The following is a 27,617-nucleotide window of genomic DNA, read 5'->3' as shown; positions in this document are numbered from 1 at the left end:
CTCAAAGCGTAGGCAGCACGTAAAGGCACTTCAGTAATTTTAGTTTTGGTTCTCTTCTTGTATTTTTATACCTCTTTTGCTCGTGTCTCTTTTACTTACAAGTGTTTTTGTTTTGGGTAGTCTTGCTTACAGAGTTTACTTGCTACAAAGTCCTGTGCCTGCTTGTTTCGTTTGTGCACTCGGCAATGGAGAACTATCAGAGGGGGAGGGGGAGAGGAAGAGGAAGGTCGGGAGATGAAGGAAGAAGAGGGGGAAGAGGGGGAAGGTCCCATCACCAAGGTTATCGACATGGTCAAGAAAGTCGTGCGGGAAATCCAAACCCCAACTATTCTAACTATCCGACTCAGCAAACGAGTTACCGGCCTATTTCTGGCCATGAAGGATCATTCCGGCAAGTACCCACTTCGGCTCATGGCCAGTCTGGAGGACCCACGAGGTCGAATCCTGGTTCTGGGCCTGCTTGGGTTCCTTCTGGTGAAGGGTCTTCCAGGGGTTCCGGTCCTGTCTGGGTTGGTAAAGGGACCGAGCTGGTTTCGGTTCGATCTCCCGTTTCCGGTAAGCATGCGGCTATGTGGTTTTCGTATGATTATGCAGATAGTTGAGTTGTTAGCTTGATTTTTTTTTTTACTAATTAATTGTTGTATTGTTGCTTATTGATTCTATGGGATGTTTTTATTGTTGGAGTATATAGTTTCAATTCCGTTACAATGATGAGTTGAATGTACTTTTTTTTTATAAGCCTAATTGAATGTACTTTTGGTATTGTGATTTGATTGCACGGATGATTTGGATCTATTCAACTGCTGGTCTTGTTTTCTGATATTTGTGGTTGAGAATTCAGTTCTGCATTGCTTTCTTGCGGCTATTCAATTCTCTGTTATGAAAGATTAACTTGCCATTTCGATAGCGTTTCTTGAACCGGTCTCTTATATTTGATGTATCCGCACGAGTGTCTTTTTAAGTGTTTCTTATGCTTCTCGGAAAATTGAATTTCTATTTGAAAAATGCTTGAGTTGTCACTGGTTTTTTAGAATATTAGTTCATCTATTCATGCATAAACAAAAAAAAAACTTTGAAATTGAAATGTGTAATTTGTTTGGATTGGGGTGGAAAGAGAAGAAAAAAAAAAGGGAAAGGCGGATGAGATGCTTTCTGAATTTTGCGTCCTTGATTGGCTCTGAAACTGAAGCTGCACGAAATCTGGAGGGTAATGGATGGATTTTTTTGTGGAATTTTGAACCCATCAGGGGGAGATAAATTGTCCACTAATTTTTAAATTGTCTTTTTTTTTCTGGGTATTTCATGTATGTCCTTAGTGCCTAGTGAAGTTGGTTCAGCTTGACTATGAATTCTTTGCGTCTTCCATGGATATAATGCTTGGGTTGTCACTGATTTAGTTTTCAATATATCTGCATATTCTCTATACAAATTTAGGAATTCAATGGATTTTTTAAAGCATTTTGTGTACTTCCAGTGGAATTTTGAACCCAATTTGTGGGGGTAATAATTGGGTTTTCTGCTGAATCTTTACTTCTATGCATCTTTTGGATTCTTCTTTTGCTTCTCTGGGGAAATTGAGCTCCATCTGAATATGCATTCTTTGGGTCTTCCTTGAAGAAAATACCTGGATCATCACTAGTTTAGTATTCCATTTATCTCTTTGTTTACAAGGGAATGTTGGAATTGACAAGTGTCTTAATATGACTGCAAACTGATTGGGTTCGAATGGGATATCATATACCTGGATCCAAATTCAGTCCATTGATATTTGGATTCAAATGGAATCTTATTCATTGGATTGGGAATCTTTGGATATTTCATACCATTAAATACAACTAAACTTAAATCAACCTTAATCCCAAACTATTTGGGGTTGGCTTTGTATCCTCTCCTGTCTGTTAGCCCTATCAAGAGCCAAATTTTCTGTCAAGTTTTCTTTTGCACCTCTAAGCCTATTCTAAAAAATTGTTTTTTACCATGTGAGGTCATGTTTTCTTTGGTCTTCCCTTATTTCTTTGGGTTCCTTCTAGTTTCAACAAGTCACTCTGCATTGGTGCAGTCATTTATCTCTATGCACATGACTAAACCATCTCGGTTAATTTTTTCTCATTTTCTCTTTCATTTATTGGAACTACTCTCAAGTCCTTTCTAATGCACTCACCTTTTTACTTGGTCCTTTTAGTCTTGCCATTTTCATCTATGTCAAAATCCTCATCCTCATTCTAGCTACACATTTTTTGAACATGGTGTTTCCTATCTCTCTGTCCCATATATTAATGCTGGTATTATTACTGTTTATATAACTTTCATTATTGCCTATCTCTCTCTCCACTTCAACCACCCTGCTCTACATCTATGGGCAACTTGTTGATGATTGATTCTGGCAGATATTCAAATCCATTGAGGGGTGGGTATTGATTCCCTCTTTTCCACTCCCACCTCCAAATCCAATCACAGCCTTATGGATAGAACGTTTCTTCTATCCTTTATATTTTCCTGGTGATGTGCTGTTGAAATGCAATTCTGGAATAAATAGTTTACAACATTCACCATATTTATAGGGGTGCCTCACTTGAAGAAGTCACACAGCATTGAGGGCCTAGGCCCATTCAAAAATTGACAATTGTCAACCTGAGCCTGCCCAAATTGCAGCCCTACATATTTCTCAAAGAATCACTTTGGGCATACTTTTGTATTAAGGGGAAGAAATCATTGACCAAAATTCTTTTGGTGGGTGGGGGATCTGTTCCTGTAGATTTCCTTCAGACATTCAACAATAGCTCAAGTAGCCAAATATTAAATTAGCTCGGGTGAGTTATCTTCATTGATGTGCAAAGTCAATGCTCAATTTGGTCCCAGGTTCCTGTTTGAGGAACGGAGATGGCTCTCTATCTTGCTTGATTTCAAGGCAAGTAATTCATTTACTTTTTTCTTGCCACAATTTGGTATTACTTTAAAGGCACTGTATTGATTTCCTGCCCTATTTGTATTTTTCAAATAATGCAGATATTGGGTTTTCACTGGTTTTATTAGTCCATGTATTCACCAGATAAGCTTTGGAATTTGGAAGTTCCTTTGTTTCTATTGGGGTGGAATTGAAAAGATGGCAAAAAAGTATTTGTTGCTTCCTGATTTTGCTTCATGTTTAGGCTTTAACAATGAAGCTGCAGTCTAGAAATCGGTGGATTTTTTGCAGCTTTCTATGCAGTTTTGGCAGAATTTTGAATTCATTTCCATAGGGGTGTTGGTGGCTAGTTATTCTGTTCCCTAATGCCTCTTCACTTCCTCCCCCAATCTAAATTGTGCATGTTGATAGATTGCTTTTATCTCCTTACTTTGTTGATGTTGGAATAATAAATGCTGGATTAGTTGAGCAGGGCGAGGAAATCATTTACCAGATTTAGCGGGGAACCATTTTAGTCTGAATTTTGAGCTCTAAGGGGGAAAACCATTTAGCAGAGTTCTTTTCTTTGGGAGAGGGTGTTTGGAAGGGGAAAGACTAGGAAAGTGGATCCCCTACTTGTACAAATATGCTATTTTCCAGATTTCACCTTGTTAATTTGTTGTTTGGCTCCTAAAGTGTTTGAAAATGAACTTTCATGGAATCTGGGAACAACAATTTTTCGAAACATTTTCTACAGTTACAGATTTTTGAATCCATTGGATGGATGGAGGCTAATGATGTCCTACATCTCCAATTCCTCCCTGCCCTTTTTTGATTTTTAACTGTCTCAAATTTATTGATTAGGAGAGAGAAATTTATGTTCAATATTGTATACTATCAGATTGGCTTAGCTAATCTAGCCAGCCTTGTTCTTTACATCATTATGTTTCCTTTCCCAAAACAAATGTGTTTTGCTCACCCCTTATTTGGCAGATTTTTCTACCCAAGCTACAGTGATCTTCATTTCCAAAGGTAGATACATGATTTCTTTCTTCTCATTCCCATAACATTAGGATGCTTGTTTGTTGTCTCTTAACCAGCTCATTATTGTCCTTGAGTCCCATTTTATAATCAAGTTACTGATATCCAGTAGCTTACCTAGCCTATATCCTTGTAATATTGCTATCAGTTCTGATCTAATTGATTCCCTAATTCCTACCAGTCCTGAACAATGCAAGTATTTGCTCCATGGCTGAAATGGCTGAATTCAATGACTTGTTGCTTTGTCTTTAGTGAACAAAATAATTAATTAAAATATTTTAGGATATAGTAGGCAACTCAAGTCTGGCTTCAGTCATTAAGGAGTTCGCAACCTCCTTAATAACTTGCTCAGTAAAGGACAAAGCATTAAGCCATTAACTTGAGCCTTTTCAGCAGTTATTGAATGCCTCCTTCCCAATCCCTCAAAACTTTCTGGAAAAAAAATTAAAAAAAAAAATCAAATATAGGGCTTTTTGAACACACTAAGAACCAATTCAGTTTCCTTTTGTGCATTGCATGTGTTTCTTCTAGTATCATTTATATGAAAGAAATCTTTGGAAGTTGTCCAGAGCTAATGAAAAGCTTTTCTCACTTCATTTCTTGTGGTGTATTGATTGCCTCCTTGACTCGCCAGGTGAACATAGGCTGTCTTAGGCAATGTCTTATTTAGCAGTTGCTAATTAGTGTTTATGAAGATAGAGACTGTGTCTTGGGCTATATTTAGATCCCAGTATATGTTTTCAAGTCAATCTTATCGATATCTCAGTTCAGGAGGCAATTAAATGATTGGGAAATTGAGCCTTTAATGGAGCTAGCATGCTTTATATAGTGCTAGGATTGACACAAGGGAGGAGAGTTTGGAATTGGGCAAGTTCTGATCTTTTATCTGTGAAATCCTTCTATAATCAGATGGAAAGGCAAGAAACCATCACCTACCTGTTAGTGTTGTTTGGTGCATAAATGTGCCATCAAAAGTTGCTTTATTTGTTTGGACTGCTTACTTGAATAATATATGAACTGGGGAAAGGCAAGGAGTTGGTTTTGGAACAAGGAAAGACAAGAGGGGGATGGTGGTGGACAGGGCTGAATGTGAATTGTGTGAGGAGTACGTGGATTTGGTTGGTCACCTATTGCTTCCTTGTAAATTTTCTTGCACAATCTGGTCTAGAATATTGAAGATATTTGCTGTAAAGAGCTTCTGTCCTGCTTCAATAGAGTGATTTCTGAAGGTTGGTGATCAGAAGGGGTGAACAATAGAGGAAAAATCATTTGGAACACAGTTCCAATCAATTATTTTTTTGGATGATATGGCAAGAAAGAAATGCTACTATGCTAGAATGTTTCAAAGGAAAACAATTTAGCTGAAGCAGTAAACCAAAAGATCTTAGGAAAATTGTATTCTTGGGTAGCTATACTGCTATACATAAAAAATTCAAGGGAAGAAATCATGACCCCTTTTTATATGTGAATATCTTTTTGTAGACAGTCAAAGGGTGGTGGTGGTGGTGTTTTAGGGTTATGAGATGTGTATTTTGTAAATACCCATTCTACAACATATAGTTGTAGAGGGTCGTTTTTTTGTTAACTAATGAAATATACTTTACTCTTTTTTTTTGATAAATGAGAGTAGTTTTATTAATTCAAAAAATAGTAGTACATTCAGCCTAGGAAGAGGCACGAGGTGTTACCTCCCCCTAGGACTGAGTCATAAACACTAAACAAACACAAGCCTGAAACACAGTTACAAAGTGGCTCAAAACAGATCTCCCCTTTACACCCCTTGCTTGGCCAAAGAATCAGCCATTGCATTTTCTGATCTGCTGACCCACTGAAACCTGACTGACATATTCCTTGTCAGCCATTTAACTTTCTTTAACAGATCCTTGTAGCCCCAACAATCTGTCTCTGGACTTGTCAACCAGCCCACTACTACCTTGGAATCCCCTTCTACTATCAAATTATTCACTCCAAGTTGACTGGCCATCTGTATACCTTGTACCGCTGCTAGTATCTCTGCCCTTACAGAATCATCAACACCCACTGGTCCTGAAAATAAAGACAACATGTTGCTATCTTTGTCTCTCAGAATCCCTCCTATTCCAGATGGCCCTGGGTCACCTCGGCAGCTACCATCAAAATTCAGTTTTACCACTCCATCCGGTGGGGATTCCCGTTCAGCTTGTGATTTGTTCTTTGTGGAGACTATAGAATCCACTGCTGCCCAGTTTCTCCTTAAGTCATCAAATGAGTAATCTGCCAACAAGTGTGAAGATTTTAGCCATGAGACTGCCCTTGTCATTATGCATTCCTTAATTTGAGCAAGACTTCTTTCCTTTTCTTGTAATATTCTAGCATTTCTCTCCTCTCATAAAGTCCACAAGGTAGCGGCTCTGATACATTTCCACATTAGCTTCCCTCTTTTTGTCAATCTCCCAAAGGCAGCCGGAATGAACAATAGCTTTACTTCGGAGGGCAAGTTCCATCTGCACCCAAATAGTGCAACAACCCAGTTCCAAATATTGGCAGCAAAAGAGCACGATATCAGTAAATGGTTACAGTCCTCACCCTTCACTTTACACAAGAAGCACCAATTTGGGGACAAACACAAGTAAGTTTCTTCTTTTGCAAGTTTTCCACCGTGTTGATCTTACCCAAGTAGGCTACCCAACAGAACACTGCTATTTTAGGAGGAATTGGCCTTGACCAGACCTCTTTAAATATACTTTACTCTTTTAATAAAAGGTTTGATTACAAGATGTAAAATGGAGTCATGGGCTGAACTTTTATTATAGGATAAGTCATTTTAGTTCATTCTTACTCTAGCTTTGGATGAGTACCTACCACTCTAGGTTTGGTGAGAGGTGGAGGGTGGGAAGGGATAGAGTGCCTATCACCCATTTACAATTTGATGGTGATACAATTTTATTTTGTGAGAGTGGTAATCTATCTTGGGTAAGGAACATGAAGATGATGATTTACCTTTTTGAGAGGATGTCAAAATTGAAAATCAATTTTAATAAAAGTTGTGTAGTGGGAATAAACATGGATGAAAGAGAGGTGTCAAAGGGTCCAACAATTTTGGCTGTGACGTTTCTAGTAGCCAATGAAATACTTAGGTTTACCATTAGGAAACAACCCAGAAAATGTGAGTTTTTGGAATCCGGTGGTGGACAGGTTTACTAAAAGATTAGCTTCTTGGAAGAGAAACTACCTTTCTTTGGTGGGCAGAATCACTCTAATGAAGTCAACCTTGGCAAATTTACTTCTTGTTGGTGTTCAAAATGCCATTTAAGGTTTGTAGGTGTCTTGAAAAAGTTAATGAGAGACCTTTTGTGGGAACCTAGAGAGGAAAGATGGGACCATAAGGTGAGGTGGGGAATAGTAAGTAGGAGTAGGGACTTTGGTGGCCTAGGTATCGAGAACATTTAGGAGAGTATCTCAACTCTATTAGGGAAATGGCTATGGAGATAACCGTTGGATAGGGATAAGCTGTGGACAAAGGTGATATTAAGTATTCATGGGTTGGTGGTTGAGGGCTGGAATGTGGGGAGTATTTGTTCGAGTGACCAATGTGGCACCTTGGAAATCTATTCATGCCATACTTCCTGCCTTTTTACCACTTATCAAGTATAATTTGTGCTCTGGAAACCTGGTTAAGTTATGGGAACATGTTTGGGTGGGGAGTTCATCTTTAAGAGAACAATTTCCGCCGTTGTATTCTATTTCCAACCATAAAAGGAGGCTATATCCACTTTCTTGTCTTCTTTGGGCTTGGGTCCTGGGTGGATTGGGACTTGGGCTTTGGGCGGGGCCTTAGAGAGTTTGAGTTGGGTAATGTCTTGGCTTTACTTCAAAAGGTTTGTTTGGATTCCTCTAAAATGGGCTCTCGGATTTGGACCCTCTCCCCTCCTGATTCCTTCTCTTCTGCCTCTTTTTTTGAATATTTAATCCAACCTTCTGAAAGTCTTGGGCAACCTTTTCCTATTCAGGATGTTTGGGGTAAGGCAGTCCCTCCACGGGTTGGGGCTCTTTGCTAGGACATGTTCTTGGAAAGAATTAACACTTGTGATCTTCAAAGAAAAATGCCTTTTTGGTGCTTATTGCCTATTGATGCTTTCTTTGCAAGCTCATGGTGAGTCCTGTTACCACCTACCAATCTCCTGCCCTTTGTTTCTTCTATTTGGGTTTGGTTTTTTCTCTGTTTGGCCACTGGTGGATCCCACACAAAATGTGCAAAGCCTTTTTGACTCTTCTGCTGGTAGTTGGACTAAGAAGAGGGGTAGAGTTATCTGGAGATGCACAATAGCTGCAGTTTGCTGGACAGTCTAGGAGGAAATATATCAAAGAATCTTTGTTGACAAGGAGAGAAATAGAGGGGAAATTATTGAGGTTATTACTGCTAGGGTGGTTCATTGGATAAAATCAATGGACCTATTTGATGATATTCCTACAGTGATTCTGCTAAATAGTTGGAAGGAAGTGGTAGATTCATCTCCAAGCAGAAATGTCTTTCTTCCTGCATGGAATCCATCATGTTCTGGCTTCATTAAGCTGAATTTTGATGGCAGTAAGGAGGGCAACCCTGGGTCTTCAGGGATTGGTGGAGTTCTCAGGACAGAGGAAGGTGTAATCATTGTTATGTATTCAGGTTTGATTGGTTTTGGGGACTCACTCTGGGCTGGGGTTATGGTTGTGATGGAGGGTGCAAAAAGGGCTAAGGAATTAAGTATTAACAGATTGATCATTGAAGGAGACTCAAAAGTGGTAATAGGTTGGTTAGGAGAGGAGGATGAGGGTATCTGGTAGATTCATCTCCAAGCAGAAATGCTTTTCTTCCTGCATGGAATCCATCATGTTCTGGCTTCATTAAGCTGAATTTTGATGGCAGTAAGGAGGGCAACCCTGGGTCTTCAGGGATTGGTGGAGTTCTCGGGACAGAGGAAGGTGTAATCATTGTTATGTATTCAGGTTTGATTGGTTTTGGGGACTCACTCTGGGCTGGGGTTATGGTTGTGATGGAGGGTGCAAAAAGGGCTAAGGAATTAAGTATTAACAGATTGATCATTGCAGGAGACTCAAAAGTCGTAATAGGTTGGTTAGGAGAGGAGGATGAGGGTATCTGGTAGATTCATCTCCAAGCAGAAATGCTTTTCTTCCTGCATGGAATCCATCATGTTCTGGCTTCATTAAGCTGAATTTTGATGGCAGTAAGGAGGGCAACCCTGGGTCTTCAGGGATTGGTGGAGTTCTCAGGACAGAGGAAGGTGTAGTCATTGTTGTGTATTCAGGTTTGATTGGTTTTGGGGGCTCACTCTGGGCTGAGGTTATGGTTGTGATGGAGGGTGCAAAAAGGGCTAAGGAATTAAGTATTAACAGATTGATCATTGAAGGAGACTCAAAAGTGGTAATAGATTGGTTAGGAGAGGAGGATGAGGGTATCCGGCCTTATCTTAATGAACGCTGACTCTGAAAGTGGCTGACTCAGGGTATGGAAGTGAGATTGCAGTGGGTTAAGAGAAGTGCTAATTCATTTGCTATTTTGCTAGCCAAACAAGCAGTGGGAAATGTTTAGTTCTTTTGGGCTTTGCTGTAATTTTCCTTGTTTTTTTTGAGGGAAGTTGAGAGAGTTTATCTCCCCTACCCTTGTACTTTTTTCTCGAATCTAATGAAATATTTCTCTTATTGATAAAAAAAGAAAAGTTTTGCCCATCTTAGTAATTTATCTGCAACTGAACACTAGAACATCATGTTCAACCAAGGACAACCTTGGACTTTGCTTCCCTCCCTCTCTTAATCCATCTTAACGTGTTCCTGTTAATTGGAGTTTACCTTGTTATCGAACTAGAGTCTTTTTGCTTAAACAGACAATAATTAGATCATGAATTTGATTCATCTCGTTTTAGGCATACCCATTGAATGATTTTTAAATTGGTTTTATGACAGACATTATTTTAGCAGTTCATTAATTCCAAGATTATGGTTTTTATTGTCACAGGAATTGGGACAAAATAGTTTGATGATGCACTAACAAAATATTTTAGTCATTTTATAATTAGCTTTGCTAATTATCTTCTGGTTGTATATTTGTTTGCTTTGGTATATACAGACCCTCCAGTCGCAGAGCTAACGTCACTGGATATATCTCTAGCATTGACACCATCTCCTGCATCTAGGGTTGGGGAAAGAGTTCCAGTGAAACGACCTGACTATGGCGGGAAATGTGCTATTAGGTTTTCACAGCTTCTAGTTAATCACTTTCCTGTCAAGTACAATCCTAATCTAATCATACTCCACTATGATGTTGATATTAAACCAGAAGTGACACCCAAGGAAGGCCGATCTTTGCGGATAACAAAGTCTCTTATGCACATTATCAGGAATAAGCTATTTTCTGATGACCCCAAAAACTTTCCTATGGCTAAAACTGCATATGACGGGGAGAAAAGCATTTTCAGTGCAGTAAAGCTGCCTACTGGGAAATTCAAAGTGGAGCTGCCCATGGCGGAGGAACGAGGTGCTTGTGCATTCATGTTTACTATAAACCTTGTGAAGGAGCTACCACTTTACAAGTTGGAGGACTACTTAAGAGGTACGCCGTCATCTATCCCTCGTGAGATCTTACACGGTATGGATTTGGTCATGAAAGAGAACCCGACTAGACATCGTATCCAAATAGGTCGAAGCTTTTACTCCAATAATGGTGATAATCTTGGCAAGGGTCTCATTGCTTCCAAAGGCTTTCAATATAGCCTGAAGCTCACTTCTCAGGTAGCCCTATGCTTCGACTACTCAGTTCTGGCATTTCGGAAGAAGGTTCCTGTACTAGAATTTCTTCAACAGCACATTGCTGACTTTTGGCTTAATTGTGATCCTGTTCATCATTCGATGATGAAAGCAATTGAAAGGGCCTTGAAAGGGTTGAAAGTGACAGTGACTCACAGGACAACGATGCAAAAGTACATAATTCAGGGGCTTACAAGCTCTGTTGCAAACAAGCTGAGTTTCCCAATTGAGGACCCAGATGGTAAGCATCCACCAAGAAATGTCGGACTTGTGGAATATTTCAAAGACAAATATGGAAAAGTGATTGAGCACAGCTATCTTCCTTGCTTAGATTTGAGCAAGGGTGGGAAAATGAACTATGTACCTATGGAGTTCTGTGTTTTGGTTGAGGGACAAAGGTACCCTAAGGACAGCTTGGATAAGGATAGGGATGTAGGACCCAAATTCAAGGATATTGCTTTGGCTAAACCATGGGTAAGAAAGGACGACATATGCATGATGGTTAAAGCAGATGATGGACCTTGCGGGTATGGAAAACTACTATTTAGTTGTTTCTTATTAATTATGTATGATGATGATATGTTAACAATTTCAACTACCGAAAGCCTTATGGTTTCCCTGTAGCCACCATGTCCTTAGGAGCCCTACACTGTTTAAAAGGATGTGAGTTATGCATAAAGTAGTGGTTTGTTTAATTTTTATGATCCATAAAATGATTTTTTTTTATCAATAACAGAAATCAATTTATTAAAAGAAAAGTTAATTACAACATTAGGAAGAGGTAAAGAGGCTCAACTCTCCCGATAATAACAGAAATGAAAATTACTATGCAGCCCAAAACATTTGTTCCCTTCCTATTTTGTTCACAGTACGCTTACTGCTTTCAGTTTTTCACAGTTAAAGGTTAAAAGTATTTTCATTTCCTAACAGTATGTTGAATTACCTCCCTTTTGGTGTCTAATATGAAGCCTAGTATTTAGTCTTCACATCATTGCAGATTAATCATTGTTAAGGTTGGAAACAAGAGAATTGCTTTGTAGAATAAGTGCTTGTGTAGTGTAACCTCTATTCATATTTCTATTTTGATCAAGTATACAAGGAAATTATTAACAGTTATAGTACAACTGGAAATTAGAAAGCTGTAGGCAGAGTACCATGCAATGTTTCTTTTCTAAAAAATGAACGCAAGAAAACTTGTCAAAATAGTGAAATTTTTTGTTTGTATCTCATTTACTTCCTAACCATTCTTATCAGGGGAGGAATTGCACAAAATTTCGAGATTGCTGTTAGTGAGCACATGACTGAAGTCACTGGACGTGTTATCCAGCCACCCAATTTGAAACTTGGCAATGTGAATGGTGGGGCTAGCAGAGTCACAGTTAGGGGTGACTGCCAATGGAACCTTCTCGACAAATGTGTTTTGGAAGGGAAGCGAGTTGAACGATGGGCAATCATCGATTTCACTGATTGGAATGTGAAATTAGATTACCGTCGGTTTGCAAATCAATTGGTCTCTCGATGCAAGAAACTACACATTGAAATGAAGGAGCCTCTCTTCTATGAGCCATCTGAGATGCGTGAACTTTACAACAGCAAGCAGCTCAGTAAACACCTAAGTACAATTTGCTCCCGTGCTAAAGAGATTTCTGGTGGTCAATTGCAGATTCTCATATGTGCAATGACCAAGAAGGATCCAGGGTACAATAACCTGAAGCGGATATGTGAGACTGAGATTGGAATTGTGACTCAATGCTGCCTCTCCAAAAATGCTAATAAAGATAGAGGATTAGACCAGTACCTTGCAAATCTTGCCCTCAAGATAAATGCCAAGCTTGGTGGTAGCAATGTTGAACTCTTTGAAAAGCTTCCTCGCCTTGAGGGTGATGGTCATGTCATGTTTATTGGGGCTGATGTCAATCATCCTGCTGCCTTTAATACATCTAGTCCATCCATTGCAGCTGTTGTTGCCACCATGAACTGGCCTGCTGCGAATAAGTATGCTGCAAGAATCCGCCTGCAGGACCACCGGGTTGAGGGTATAAAACATTTTGGGCAGATGTGTTTGGAGCTTCTTGAAGCTTATGCTAGGATTAACAAAGTGAAGCCAGAGAAAATTATTGTGTTTCGGGACGGAGTTAGTGAGGGTCAGTTTGATATGGTTCTTAATGATGAGTTAACAGACCTTAAGAGGGCTATCGAGTCAGATGGGTATTCCCCTACTATCACGCTAGTCGTGGCACAGAAGCGACACCTAACCCGTCTCTTCCCCAAGGACAGGAACCAAGGGGGACCCACTGGAAATGTAATCCCAGGGACGGTTGTTGATTCCAAAATTGTGCATCCAAGGGAGTTTGATTTCTATCTTTGCAGCCACCATGGAAGCCTTGGAACTAGCAAGTCAACACATTATCATGTCTTATGGGATGAGCATCAGTTTACTTCTGATGATTTGCAGAGTGTCATATATAACCTCTGCTTCACCTTTGCTCGATGTACCAAACCAGTTTCCTTGGTACCACCAGTGTACTATGCTGACCTTGTTGCATACAGGGGGCGACAATACTACGAAGCATTGGAGGGTTCAGCTTCATCAGCATCTTCTTCATTTTCTACATCATCACGGACTACTCCGTCATCGTCATCGTTTGATCAGAGTGTCAACCTCAAGCTGCATAAAGATCTTGAAAATGTTATGTTCTTTTGCTGAAGATTGAAAGGCAGACCGCCATGGACATTACACAGCTAAGTTATCAGGTCCAATCTCCTAGCCTATGCACATTACAGAAAGTTCATCTTTTTCTGAGATGGAGTGGTGGTTAAGGAGTTTGTGCGTGAATCTAAGAGATCGTATGCTCGTATCTCGTTTGTATTATGGTTTGGTTTTGTAATTTGTTTTTGTGCCTTTACCATTCGTGTTTTGAAAGTTTTTCTTTTGGTCGCTCATTTGGAGGTTGTGCGTGTCCTTCATGTCATGTTTTTGGATTAGTTTATTTTGACTTTTGTGTTGAACAAGTTACGGATCTTTTGTGTTAGTGAAACTAGTTTTATTTGAGCACTCAGGGTGTTTCTTTATATGCATTAAAAGGAAGCGTTTTTTTAGCTTCATACTTGAGCTGCAAAAACGGAAGGGAAGTATTTTGAAACTATAAGGGAGGTTTTTATGATTATCAGAAACTTTAGGGGAGGTTTTTGTATTTTAAATAAGGGAAGTATTTCATAATTAATTGATAAGGATATTATAAATAACATTTTAACATTATCCTTATAAAATCTCTCTCTCTCTCTCCATGGGACATTTTGGGTCCCAAACATCACTATTTGTATTGATGTTGAAATTTGGCAAATACCACAGGGAGAAGATGGGTCAAGAAAATTCAAATTTTTGGTTACCAATTTGAATATATTTTGATTGATTAAGAATGACAATGGACGGAGCACCCCCCCTCGCTATCCCCACTCCTGTAGACAAAATTCACTACCCCATTCCTAATGGTGAGTAGAGATGGCAATGGGGCGAGGTTTGGGGAGGGTTTTGTAAATTTCAAATCCTATCTGCATCTTTAGACCCCACCCCCAATTCGTACATGTCTCAAAACCCTCCCTGTATATTAAAATGCAAAACTAGACTTGTTCTTTGGGCAGGCCCAGCCAACCCAACCCAACCTATTCTAAGTCGGGATCAGAAATGAATTTAGGTCTATGGGATCAAACTTTCTCAAAAAATCTCAGCTCAGGCCTGAGACCAACTTGATAATATATTATAGAGAAAAATATTTATTCCATATAATAAAAATATACATATAATATGTTCTTTTCTTTGTTGTTCTTCCCATTTATGAGGTCATAGTGAGATCTTTTATTATTTCTAAGTTTTTGAGCTCTTTTAATATAAATAAATTAGTTTTTTTATTGAGTAAAAAGATTTATTTCCAATTTTCTAGCCGAGCTTTGGGCTTGGGTGTGACTATATTCTGTTAATACAAAGACAAAGCCTGACCTAAACTTGGCCGAGTCTGACCCATTAGAGGTCTATGCAAAATCCTCATTGTCTACCCATCCTACATTCAAGGGTAGAGTGGGTACCTACATCTAATTTCCTGTTATTTCTTGTTATATATAAGTAATAAATAAGTAAAATAACACAAATGAATAATAAAATTTTCAATTATTTGATTGAGGGATGTAAAAACACAAACTATAAATTATCCTTTACATAAAATTTAAAATATTATTAAATTCAACACCTATTACAAAAGGTTTATATGCATTATAACAATATGTTGTCAGGTTTAGCCTAATACCATACCATATCCATACTCGCACCAGTTATGGAATCTCAAAACCCATCATTCAAGCAAAAAAACCCACCTTGTCAGGGTGGGTACCCACAGGGTAGGGTAGAAATTGTCATCCCTAATGGTGAGGCGAGTTTGGAGCAGGGCACCGACAAGGAATCCTTGAATTTTTTTCCACCCCGAGGCAACCACGTAAAAATACATCAAATTTAGGGGTATTTTTGGGGTATTTTAAAAATGAAACTATGGGAATTTAGAGGTATTTTAGAAATGAGATTATGGGGTCCTAAATCTAGGGGTAATTTAATAATTTACCACTAGGTTTGGAGCAGATTCAAGGAGTTATATGCCCATCCTTGGTTTAGGGATTTTTTTTTTCCATTCATACTTTGTCCTTGTTAAGATTGAGGAAAATTAGGAACGACAACTTTTGCCATAAAGTTGGGGCCTTACCTTACCACACCCCACCCCACCTAGGCTTTCCCTGATCTTAAACAGGGACGAGTAACTATCTTTACCCCAAATCCAGAATAGGTTAGGAACGAGATTTGCATATAATTCCTTAAACCTGATGATAAATTATTAAAATATTCATAAGTTTAATATTAATTTTTAAATTACCCTTGAATTCCATCAAATTTCTAAAACCCTAGGATCCAATAATTTCTAAAGTACCCGCAAATTTATATAATCTCATTCCTAAAATATTTTGAAAATTCGATGTATTTTTAAATGATTGGCCTTGGGCGAGGAAAATTGGGGGATTCCTACCAAAGGGGAGGGGGTGCCGATGCCCCACCTCGAACTTGCCTTGCCACTAGGGACAGGGTGGGATGGTGGCAGGGATGGAGTAGGGGATTTTGGCTATGAGGTAGGAATAGTGATGGGTGGCCCACCCCAAACTTGTCCTATTGCCATTCATAGGAAAAATTCACCCCATTCGGGGTAGGGTGAAAACTTGGTTCAAAGAGGGAAATTGCCATCCCAATGATTGATTTGGTTTATTCTACCAAATATGCTATATAAATTTTTAGAAAGTATGTCTTGAAAATTAATATTAGAAACACTATCAATTAACATGTTTTGTCAAAATATTAATTTAATTTTGAATAAAATAATATTTTGTAACCTTTTCAAAAAAATTTTGTTAAAAATTTACTAAAAAACTGTTTTTTTATAAATTGTGTAAAAATTTAACTACGAATTTTTTATAAATACTTTTTGTGGACATGAATTGTCTCCTTTGTCTTATAGCTCTGTTTTGATGAACTTAAGTTTTAAAAGCACTAAGCGGAGATCAAATAAATTAGGTTGTTTCCTCAACTTTGCTTATAATTCCCAAAGAGTAAAAGAAAGTAGAATAATATATAGATGAAACAAAGACCTGAAAATCATTATGCATCAAGAAGACTAGTTCGTGCTGATAATGGAAATTTTTTAAAAACCCCAAAAATAACATAAAAACTAGAAACCTAATTTTTTTAATTAACTAATAAAATGAGAACAAATTTCACAACAAATAATTTTTTAAGATACTAAAAGTAGTATTTACTAGGATAATATTAAAAATGAAAAAGTAACAAAAAAATATAAATAAGGGAAAATTAAAAATCAACAGTTGACTTTACATGATTAACTTATTAATTAAAATGAATTAAATAATTTAGTTTTATTACCTTTAAATAATTATTAAAATATTAACATAATTAAAAACAATATACAATTGTGAAAGTATTTAACAATAAGCATTTTATTAGTTACACTTGATACAAATCAAAAAATATATAATTTAATTATAATCAATAAAATATATATTTTTAATTTAACTTAGTAAAAAATACAACTCTCCCTCTCGATAATCCTTTTCACATTTTCGACTTTTTGGATTTATTAGACAATACATAACCTACCCAAGATTAATGATAAGATTGTCTTTGCATATTTAAATGGATTTTTTCTTATCTAAAAATAGGGGTGGCAAATGGGTGGGTTGGGTAAGAATTGAATACCAATTCACCCATATTGATACACCAACCCACTATAACCCATCATCAATCATAGTTAAAGGGTCATAACTCACCCTAACCCTAACCCACCATAACCCACCCATATTGACCCATTTGACCCATCTATATTGACCTTTAACCACCCTCACCCATACTAACCCACTTACCTTCATAAATACAAAAATGGCCCAAATACACAAAATAATAAATTTTGAGAGAATAATCTCTCTCAAGACTATCACGTGACATAAACGAGTCAGGTCAACCCATATACCCGAAAATGCAAAGATTGTAGATAAATGTATAAAATTGAAGAAAAATAGCAGAAAATGCAAAAAAAAAAAAAAACCAAAAAACTGTAGAAAATACAAAAAATTACGAAAAATACAAAAAACACTAAAATTTTATAGAAAATTCAGAACTTTTGCAGAAAAAATCAGAAAATATGTGAAACAAATACCAGAAAATTGTAGGAAATGCATGAAAAACACCAAAAAATGCAAAATTTATGCAAAAATGCATAAAATAACAGAAAAATTGCAGAAAATGCAAAAAAGCGTAACTTTTATAAAAAAGTACTTCTATAAAAGTGCTTTCATCAAGTACTTTTATAAAGCACTTTATTAGAAATGCTTTTATGCATTCATAAAAGTGCTTTCATAAAAGTACTTTTATAAAAGTGCTTTTGTAAAACTTCTTTTATGCTTTCATAAAAAAGTTCTTTCATAAAAGTACTTTTATAAAAGTGCTTTTATGCTTTCATAAAAGTAATTTTATAAAAGTGCTTTTGTGTAAAAGTACTTTTGTGCTTTCATAAAAGTGTTTTTGTAAAAGTACTTTAATAAAAGTACTTTCATTTAAAAGTACTTTTGTAAAATTACTTTCATAAAAGTACTTTTGTAAAAGTGCTTTTATGATTTCATAAAAGTGTTTTCGTAAAAGTATTTTCATAAAGTGTTTTTGTAAAAGTACTTATGTCAAAGTGCTTTCATAAAAGTCATTTTCATAAAATTGCTTTTGTAAAAGTGTTTTTGTATAAAATTGCATGTGAACATGAAAGTTAATAAACTCTATTTTATTTCACTTTTATTCTCAAAATAAAATGTGGCATAATGGTTTGGAAGTGTAATGGGATATTGGCACGCAAGGAGACTTGAGTTTGAATCACTACAACTTCCATTTTTCTGGGATTTGGCGAGTATACATAGAGTTGACTTTGACCCAATCCATCTTGACCTGTGCAACCTAACCCATCTTGACCCTAATGGGTACTCTCGACCCAACCCACCCTAACCCTTTTCCACTGACCCATATTGATCCACCAATAGATTGGGTGGGTCAAACGGGTTGGGGTCAAGATTGCTAGCTTTATCTAAAAAATCGCATTAGGAGAGAATACCAAATAGGGGTGGCAAATGGGCGAGTTGGGTGTGGGTTGAACCCATCCATACTGACCCAATAACCCATGTTAGTGGATCACACAACCCACAGTGACCCTAGCCCACCCTAACCCACTCATTTGATCCTCTAATTCAGAGAACTTTTTTTTAACATTCTCCTCTATTATATGCATAAAATCATAGAACTAAATTTCAACTTAAAAAACAAAAAAACAAAATCAAATTTTCAAACAAAACATAAAAAAACTGATGTAGCATGATCTGGTCACACCTAGCTGGCGGTGGCCTGGCTCCTAGCTGGCAACGGACAATACCTGAGATGGAGAAGACAGTGAAGGATTCCCAGGGAGTTCGCCCGGTGGGAACACTCCGATGCTTAAGTTAGAACTCTGAGAAAGAAGTTTAGAGAATAGTAAGAGAGCTAAGAGTACAGATACCGCGAAATCACCTTGTTCAAGTTCCCCTTGTCCCTGTTAGACAATTGTATGCCCTTAGCTCCAATCATAATGATGTACATTATAGATTTTATTGTAAATGTTTAAAGTACATATTTGATTCATGTTCTTGTGGTGTGTTTCTGTGTAATACCCTTAAATTGAATACTTATGAAACTCGTGTTAGTTTAGAATGTTCACAGCTGTTGAATAAGTCTGGGGCGATTTATCCTGCCAAGGCTGACACTGGTGTGCTGCCAAATGTTGGGGTGGCCTGTCTCGGTGCTAGGGTGAGACCCAAGGCACATGTAGTGTAGGATTAATTGAATCTTTGAACTGGACCAGATTTTCAGTATTGCCCTAGACTCGGAGATTGATGGGAAAAAACTGGAAAGTTACACTTGACCTCTAGACTCGATTATGATACTGCACTAGGTATCGGATTGTGTTGTCTTTGATATGCCAATCAGTGAGATCCTTAGCGGGGGTCAAAACACGGGTATGTTGGGACAGTCTGAGAATTCATTTGAGTGGGTGATCATAGTGACAGGATCAGCCCCTTTGTCGGACAAAGGTAATGATCGGGGATGCACTCTCTCTATTTATATACTGATATATATATATATTCCAAACGTTTGCAAAAATGTTTTAATTCCCGAGATCCATGTGAGTAGAGAGTGCAACACTGTTCCTTGTAGCCTAGGGAGAGGCCCTCTCTTGTCGGGCAGTGTTGTATCATTATGGGCTGAGAGGTTAAGTGTAAGGCCATTGAGGGTAATACCTGATGGGCTAATCTTGCATCTACCCACAGTCCTTGGGTGTTACAAGGTGGCTTGGCCCAAGAACCACTTAAGGTAAATGTTGGGCCCATAGAGCCCATGTGATGGGTTTCAGGGGGTGTAGTGTCCATAACAGTGTATTCAGTCAGGCCTTGTAACAAAGGTTGGGCTGAACCCATGTGGCTTATGTTTGGGTCCCATGCTATACAAGGAAACCCAACTGGGCAGTAGCTTGGAAGGTTAGGTGAGCACATAACCTTAGTGGGCCTAAAGTCCATTTCGAACTGGGCTGATTTGATTAGTTAAATGAGGGGCGAATTCTGAGATTAGATTAGCAGATAGGATAGGGTCTTTCCCTATCCACTTAAAGAGTCCAAATTTGAATATAGATTCAGATATGGAAACCTCCTAATGGGATTAGGAAAGGTCTGATCTAATCTACAGATAAGATAAGGGTTTACCCTTATCACTTAAAGGGAATCCTGATCCAAATATGATTTGAATTAGCAATTCCTAATGGGATTAGGAGCTGATCCCTTTAAGCTTATAAAAGGAGGAGGGGGAGGTAGCCTTTGGAAGTAGTGCTCACGTGCTGTCCAGCTGATTCTTGCGAAGGATCTGGTTCTTGTGAAGAACGTTGCTGATTCTGCTCCATCCTGCACTGTGCCATCTTCAGTGGGAGCAGTCTTTGGTCCTTCCTTGGGTGTGAACACTTCCATTGGGAGATACTATTTCTCTGTATCAGGTATATCCATTTTTTACTGCTTTTGTTCAGATTTGGTTCGGTTCATGGTTCAAGATTGATCATTGAAAAATATGATTTTTCTAAAATACAGAATACGATTCCTAGTAGGATGGAGATAAATTTTTGAAATTCGCCCATTCTATTCCGCAAGATTCGGGCGTCCATATGATGGATATCTCCTTCCTTCAGTCCCTTGGGGATCGAGACCTTTATATACTGATGTTCTGTCAAATCGGGTGTAACCGCCTTTGATCCTCTGCTATAGCCGTTATTCGCCAGGCTGATTCGATTGGGGCAGGTATCCATCCCAGTGTACGGTCCTGTCAGTTGAGAGACGTTATGCAGAGTCGGCGTGTACCACGCCGCCTGACGTGAGATGTGGGCTCAGTCCTCTGGACTGGTAGGTGCTGCGCCATCAGACAAGAAACGTGGGAGTAGTCTGACAAGCATGGTCTTGTCGGGTAGGAAGTTTCCTGAAGACTCCAAGTTATTCAATAGCGAGCTCCTTTGTAGCGAGCTCCCTTGTAGCAAACTCCTTTGTAGTGAGCTCCTATAGCGAGCTGACTTATGGCGAGCTATTCTGCTGGGGTTTCAACGAGCTCATTACGCCGAGTTTTGGTCAAGTTGTCGTGCTGAGCTGTCACTTACGTTGGGTCATGTCCATGTGTCACCTGGTTAGGAGGTCGGGTCAAATCACCCTCCATCAAAAACCATAAAACACAAAAATGGTAATATATATTGTAAAACATCATAAATTGGATAAGAATCATAGGAAATAATAAATAAATTTAAATAAAAGTATAAAAGAGAAAAAGGAAAAAAACAAAAAAATTATAGAAAAAACCAGGAAATTGTAGAAAAGCATAGGAGATAATAAAAATTTAAATAAAATTATAAAATAGAAATTGTAATAAACAAAGAAAATTTCAGAAAAAAAAACAAAAAGTTTGCAAGAAATTGTCAAAAAATTTGGAAAAATGAAAAAAGAAGTTGTAGAAAAAAATACAAAAAATGCAGAAAATATAAAATTCAGAAAAAAGAAGAAAATATTGCAAATAAATTACCAAAACATACAAGAAAATATAAAATTGTAGAGAAAAAACAAAAAGTAGAAAAATGTAGGAAAGTAACAAAAATTAATAGAAATTTTCATACAATGCAGAATACATTGCACATAACATGATAAAAAATAGAGCATAGAGATGTAGAAAATAGAAAAAATATATATTTTATCCATAATAGAAGAAATTATTGAAAAACATAGACAAGTATTAAAAATTAAATAACATTATATTTATAATTAAAAAAAACATAGAAAATGATAAAATTTTGAAAATAAAATTATATCCAGATAAATAACAGAAATTACAAACAATATAGAAAATTTTCATAAAATGCAATGTATTCTGGTTAGGAGGTCGGGTCAAATCACCCTCCATCAATTGCCCCCCACTCCTCGGGTGAAGGGTCTCACTATAGCGCGGGGAGTTCATGAGGTGACGAGTGGATTTGATCCGTAATTCAAACTAGGTTGACTGTTCGCATGATGTAAATGCACGAGTGTCAAGCAATTTCTGGATTTTTCAGGCACCAAAAATGCACCAAACTGCATTCAAATTGGGAAGACGTGCAACCGTCTCTACTTCAGTTTTAGAGGATGTGCGGCCAATTTTATTGTAAGCCGTTGGATCTGCTTTGATCGAGACCGTTGGTTTTTCGGGCACACTGGCTATAAATAGGAGGGCCTCAGGCCTCATTTTCTTTATGCCAACTTGCCTTGCATTCAGTTTTGAGGTCGCGCCTTCACCTTGTTTGCTCGAGCTCTCCCTATTCTTCATCGCTTTCTCTGTCCACTTTTTCAGTGTGTCCTCTACTTCTGTCCAAACAATGTTTGGGTACCCCGAAGGGCGGTCTTCAGAGGCTCGGGAAGCCTCTAGTAACTCTGCTTCTACTTCCCGGGATAGCTTTGGCCCCTCTTCCATGTCAATGGAGAGACTTCGACAACTATCCCTGGGAACATGGTCATGACGTGATCGTGATCTTCGAGGAGCAGCTCGTGGCTGGTCTCCGGCTCCCGCTACACCCTCTGATAGTGGAGGTTCTTTGTCATTTCAATATCACCAATGACCAGCTGCACCCGAACTTTGTTCGGAACCTGGTGGGAACTATTTCCTTGTTTTTTGAGTATTGTCTTCCTCTTTCCCTTGATATTTTTGCCACCATTCTATCGATTAAGAATGCCTCCCCTAGAGCTACCCAATAGGATCCCGGCCTAGAAGCGGGGTTATTTTGTAGTTCGCAACCCCAAGGGGTGGCCCTTTCTGACCCACTGGAGGGCCGCCATCTAGGATCTGGGCATTGAGTTGGACCTAAAGATTCAGGAAACATTGCAGTCCTGGGCGGGGGTCGGTTTTCTCTATTCGGACTACTTGGCTGATGACAAGCTCATGCAGGCTAGACTGAGCCCCAGTAGGTTACCTTTAGGTCGCCTTCTTCTTTTTTTCTTTTTTTTGCTAAGTGTTGTGCTATTTACTCTTTTGCCGAAGTGACTATTTCACCCGAACTGCTAGAGCTAAGCACCTGAAGTAGGATTTCTCAACTATCATCACCCTGAGCTATTTCCCCGTACTTAGTAGGGGTGATTTTATAATGTACACCGAGATGATCAACATAGTGATCTTATACAGTGCTGAGGTCTTCGTTAGCTCGGCGTTTTAGCCCTTAGGCTGGGGGAGTGACTTATGGTCAGCTCTCCTGGAGTTCACCCATGCCTTAGAGGCGACTGGGTCTTATAGTGCTGAGGTCTTCGTTAGCTCGGCGTTTTGGCCCTTAGGCTCTGGAAGCGACTACAGCCCACCCCTTTCTGGAGTTCACCCATGCCGAAGAGGCGATTGGGTCTTATAGTGCCAAGGTCTTTTGTTAGCTCGACTATTTGGCCCTTAGGCTCTGGGAGCGACTACAGTCCACTCAGCTCAGTGACTACAGGTAATACTGCCTTAAGTTGACAATATTCTATGTCTGAGGTACTTGTTTCCCTTCTAGGGTTTTGAGCTCATACGTTCCTTTCCCGAGCACTCACTTTACTAGGTAGGGTCCTTCCCAATTTGGCCCGAGCTTATCGACACTGGGCTCAAGCACCATAACTTTATGAAGGACCAGGTCTCCGACGTGGAGGTTCTACTTCTTGACCCTGGCGTTATAGTACCGAGCTAATCTCTGTTGGTAGGCCATGGTCCTAATGTATACGAGGTCCCGTACCTCGTCAAGTAGGTCGAGGTTGGTGCGTAGCTCGTCTTCATTTGCCTTGTCATCATACACTTCAAATCGTAGCGTGGGGATTTCGATCTCGGCTGGGATGACTGCTTCAGTGCCATAAGTGAGGTTGAAGGGAGTCTCGCTTGTTGCAGTCTTTATCGTGGTCCAATAAGCCTATAGTACACTGGGTAGCTCGTCTACCCATAACCCCTTAGCTCGATCGAGGCGTGCCTTCAGCCCGTGAAGAATGGCTCTGTTCATGACCACTTGGCCGTTTGCTTGAGGATGTGCCACCGAGGTGAAATTTTGTTGAATTCCAATATCTTTGCACAATTTCTGGAATTTGATATCCTCGAACTGCTTACCATCCGAAACGACACACTATATTCTTCCAGAAGAAGTTCTGCACATTCCGCGTTGTGATCGTTGTGAGAGGTTCAACTTCTACCCACTTAGTAAAATAATAAATTTCTACCACCAAGAACCTCCTCTGCCCTATTGTTGGCGGAAATGGTCCATGTATATTGATCCCCCGCTGTGCGAAAGGTCATGGGCTGGTGAGGTACTTCAGGTCGGTGGCAGGCTGATGGTGGATGTTGGGGTGCTTCTGGCACTTGTCACACTTTTTGATGAGCTCGATCGCATCTGCCTTCATCGCTGGCCAGTAGTATCCCTATCGTAGCGCTTTTTGGGCGAGAACCCTGCCCCCAAGTGTCCACCGCATAGGCCCTCATGAGTGTCACGGAGCACGGGCTCGGCTTCAGAAGGTCGCAAGCAGTGCATGTAGGGGAGCGTGTAAGATCTTCGATACAGCTGTTCGTCTATCATGACGTATTTGGCCGCCTGACACTCTACCCTTCTGGCGGCATTGCGATCTGTAGGGAGGGTTCCGTGTAGCAGAAAGCTCGCGAGCGGATCAATCTAGCTCGGCTCTGCTTGAATGACATGAGCAACCTCCTTTGCCCCTTGAGAATGTTAGGCCGAGGCAAGTTCTCTATGTACATGGTTCCCATGGTGTTATCACTGGTGCTGGCTAACTAGGACAGGGCGTCGGCATCAGCGTTCTCTGATCTTAGGATTTTCTTAATGAAGTGTGACTGGAAATTGAGTAGAGCCTCTCTTACTTTGGCCAAGTAGGCGATCATGGTTGGCTCGCGGGCTTCATATTCATCTGTAACTTGGTTGACCACGAGTTGAGAATCACTACAGATGACGATGTGTTTGGCTTTCACTTCATTCGTTAGAGCCAGCCCGGCTAGTAACGCCTCATTCTCCGCTTCATTGTTGGATGCCGCGAACTCAAAGCATAGCGCATACTCCAGTTTCACCTTGCTTGGCCCATACAGAATGATTCTAGCTCCACTGCCCTGTTGGTTGGATGAGCCATCTACGTGAAGGATCTACAGCTCCTCATCCCAACTTACGATCTAACTAGGAGAGAAGCTGCACTGGGTACTACCTCACGGTGCTCGAACTCAACCGGCATTGGAACCTCAGGCTCGTCTGACCTGGGGGCCTTGGGCTCATCCAGCCTGGGGACTTCGGTGCTGAAAGTGCATTATGCGACAAAGTCGGCTAAGGCTTGTGCCTTGATAGCAGTTCACGGCTTGTACTGGAGGTCGTACTCCCTGAGCTCGATTGCCTACTTCGTCAACCTACCAGAGACCTCGGGCTTAAGTAAGACTTGCCTCAAAGGCTTGTTGGTGAGGACGACGACAATATGAGCTTGAAAATACGGACGAAGCTTCCGAGCTGCAATAACTAGAGCATATGCCAACTTTTCAATCTTTGGATATCTCGTCTTTGCTCCCTACAACACTTTGCTAACATAGTAGATAGGTCGTTGGACTCTATCTACCTCTCTTATTAGTACCAAGCTGACCACCTCATCACTTGTAGAGAGATACAGCTCCAAAACATCACCCTCCTCAGGTCGGGTTAAGATCGGGATATTGGCAAGGTACTTTTTGTGCTTGTCGAATGCGAGCTAGCATTTGGTCCATTCAAAGTCTTTGCCTTTAATCGCCTTAAAGAAAGGCACGCAACGATCTGCTGATTTGGGCATGAAGCGGCTCAGAGCGGCTATGCGACCATTCAACCTCTGAACCTCCTTCAATTTCCTGGGTGGTCTCATATCTAGGATGGCATTAATTTTGTCCGGGTTGGCCTCAATGTCACGCCGGTTAACGATGTATCCTAGGAACTTACCTGAGGTGACACCGAAAACACACTTGTTTGGGTTTAACTTCATATTAAATTTATGCAAAATTTCAAAGACATAATGCAAGTCTTGTATTAAATCATTTGAAAACTGAGTTTTGACGACAATGTCGTCTACATAGCATTCTATTTTCTTGCCAATTAATGGTTCAAACAATTTATTTACAAGTCTTTGAAATGTTGCCCCGACATATTTCAGTCCGAAGGGCATGACCTGGTAGCAGTACAGGCCGAGCTCGGTTATGAAGGCTGTGTTTTCTTCATCAGCAGGGTCCATCCTGATCTAGTTGTAGCTCGAATAGGCGTCTAAGAAACTCAACAACTCATGCCCTGAGGTCGCGTCTACTAGACGATCGATCCTGGGGAGTAGGAAGCAGTCCTTTGGGCAAGCTCGGTTCTGGTCGGTGTAATCGACGCACTTGCACCATTTACCATTAGTCTTTTTTACCAGAACGAGGTTGGCCACCCAGCTCGAGTAATGGACTTCCCTGATAAAGTCGGCTGCGAGGAGCTTCCCGACCTCCTCGTCAACTTCTCTCTAGCTCTCTAGGGCTAAGTTGCGTTTCTTCTGTCTAATGGGCCTAATTATAGGATCAATATTCAGCTTGTGATATGATGCTAGGGTCTATGCTGGGCATCTCTGCCGCGGACCATGCATAAACATCTAAATTTTCAAGTAAAAAACTTATTAGTTGGGATCGTAGAGGCTCTTTGATTGAAGCACCAAACTGGAGTGTCCGAGCTGGGTCCTCTGTCGAAGTTGGGATCGTAGGCCAGGTGCCGACCCCCACAGGTACAGTAATTCTCCCTAGGGGCCTGACTTCTTCTCCGTTGAAGCCCACCAAGGGAGTGTTTGCAGGCTTGAGGTTGCTTTCTTAGAGCTGGAGCTTTTCGAATGCCGCCTTGAAGAGAATGTCCGCCGAGCTGCCAAAGTCGACGAGGGCACGCTTGACTTCGAAGTCGTTGATCCTTATCTTCATGACGAGCGCATCAACATGGGTTAGTGGACCCCGTGCACGTCGTCTTCCATGAAGAAGATCGAGACTTCCATCCTTGGTTGCTTCGGGGGGTTCTGGTCTTCCATTTTGGACCTCATGGGCTGACATCCGAGCTACAGTTGAGGTGCAGCCTGCGACGATCGATCCTCCGACGATTACATGGATATTCCCCCGAACTGGTCTCTCTTTCGGGGGTTGCCTCTGTGGCTGATCTGCTTGCCTGTTGGATTCGAGAGCATCTCTATTTTGTTCCCCTACCGACATGCTTTATTATTATTATTATTATTATTATTATTATTATTATTATTATTATTGTTATTATTATTATTATTATTATTATTATTATTATTATTATTATTATTCTGTACAAAATTTCTTAAATATCCGCAACAGATGAGCTCCTCTATCTCGTCATGGAGGTTTTTACAACTCTCGGTACTATGACCGTGGTATTTATGGAAGCTACAATACAAATTTTTATTCCTTACATTAGGGTCCCCTCTCAGCTGTGGTGGCCACTTCACATACGGGGCGTCCTTGATTGCCATAAGGATCTCGGCCCGCTTTGCATTCAGGGGTGTGTAGTCTGTCCTCTCTACTGGTGGAGCTCGGAAAGGCTGACCCGACCTTGCCCCCTGAGCTAGATCTTTCTTCTTTTTGCTGTCCCCCTGGGTCGAGGACTCGGTCTCCCTCTTTCTCTTTTCAGGGACCTGCTCACCCTTCTGGTTGATTTCCTCCTCCATCCCTATAAACTGGTCCGCGAACTTGAGGAATTTG

The 27,617-nt window shown here is 39.9% G+C and overlaps 1 protein-coding gene across 1 annotated transcript; it reads left to right on the top strand.

Moving 5' to 3' along the window:
• The first annotated feature begins 23 nt into the window (after positions 1–23).
• LOC148846374 (protein argonaute 2-like) lies at positions 24–13,763 on the top strand. The gene is made up of 3 exons (XM_088956125.1): positions 24–555; positions 10,032–11,235; positions 11,963–13,763. The coding sequence occupies exons 1-3, from the start codon at positions 186–188 to the stop codon at positions 13,413–13,415; spliced, it is 3,027 nt and encodes a 1,008-aa protein (XP_088812251.1). The 5' UTR covers positions 24–185; the 3' UTR covers positions 13,416–13,763.
• Positions 13,764–27,617: the final 13,854 nt, after the last annotated feature.

Source organism: Nelumbo lutea, chromosome 7, assembly GCF_056320005.1.
Source record: "Nelumbo lutea isolate HS-2025 chromosome 7, American lotus-T2T, whole genome shotgun sequence".
In the NCBI taxonomy this organism is placed as follows: Eukaryota; Viridiplantae; Streptophyta; class Magnoliopsida; order Proteales; family Nelumbonaceae; genus Nelumbo; species Nelumbo lutea.
This window is presented reverse-complemented; position numbering and strand designations above follow the sequence as displayed.

Coding starts and splice junctions, on each gene's coding strand:
- LOC148846374 (XM_088956125.1), top strand. CDS start 186: ATGGAGAACTATCAGAGGGGGAGGGGGAGAGGAAGAGGAAGGTCGGGA. Junction 556..10,031: donor GGTTCGATCTCCCGTTTCCG/GTAAGCATGCGG, acceptor TGGTATATACAG/ACCCTCCAGTCGCAGAGCTA. Junction 11,236..11,962: donor GCAGATGATGGACCTTGCGG/GTATGGAAAACT, acceptor CATTCTTATCAG/GGGAGGAATTGCACAAAATT.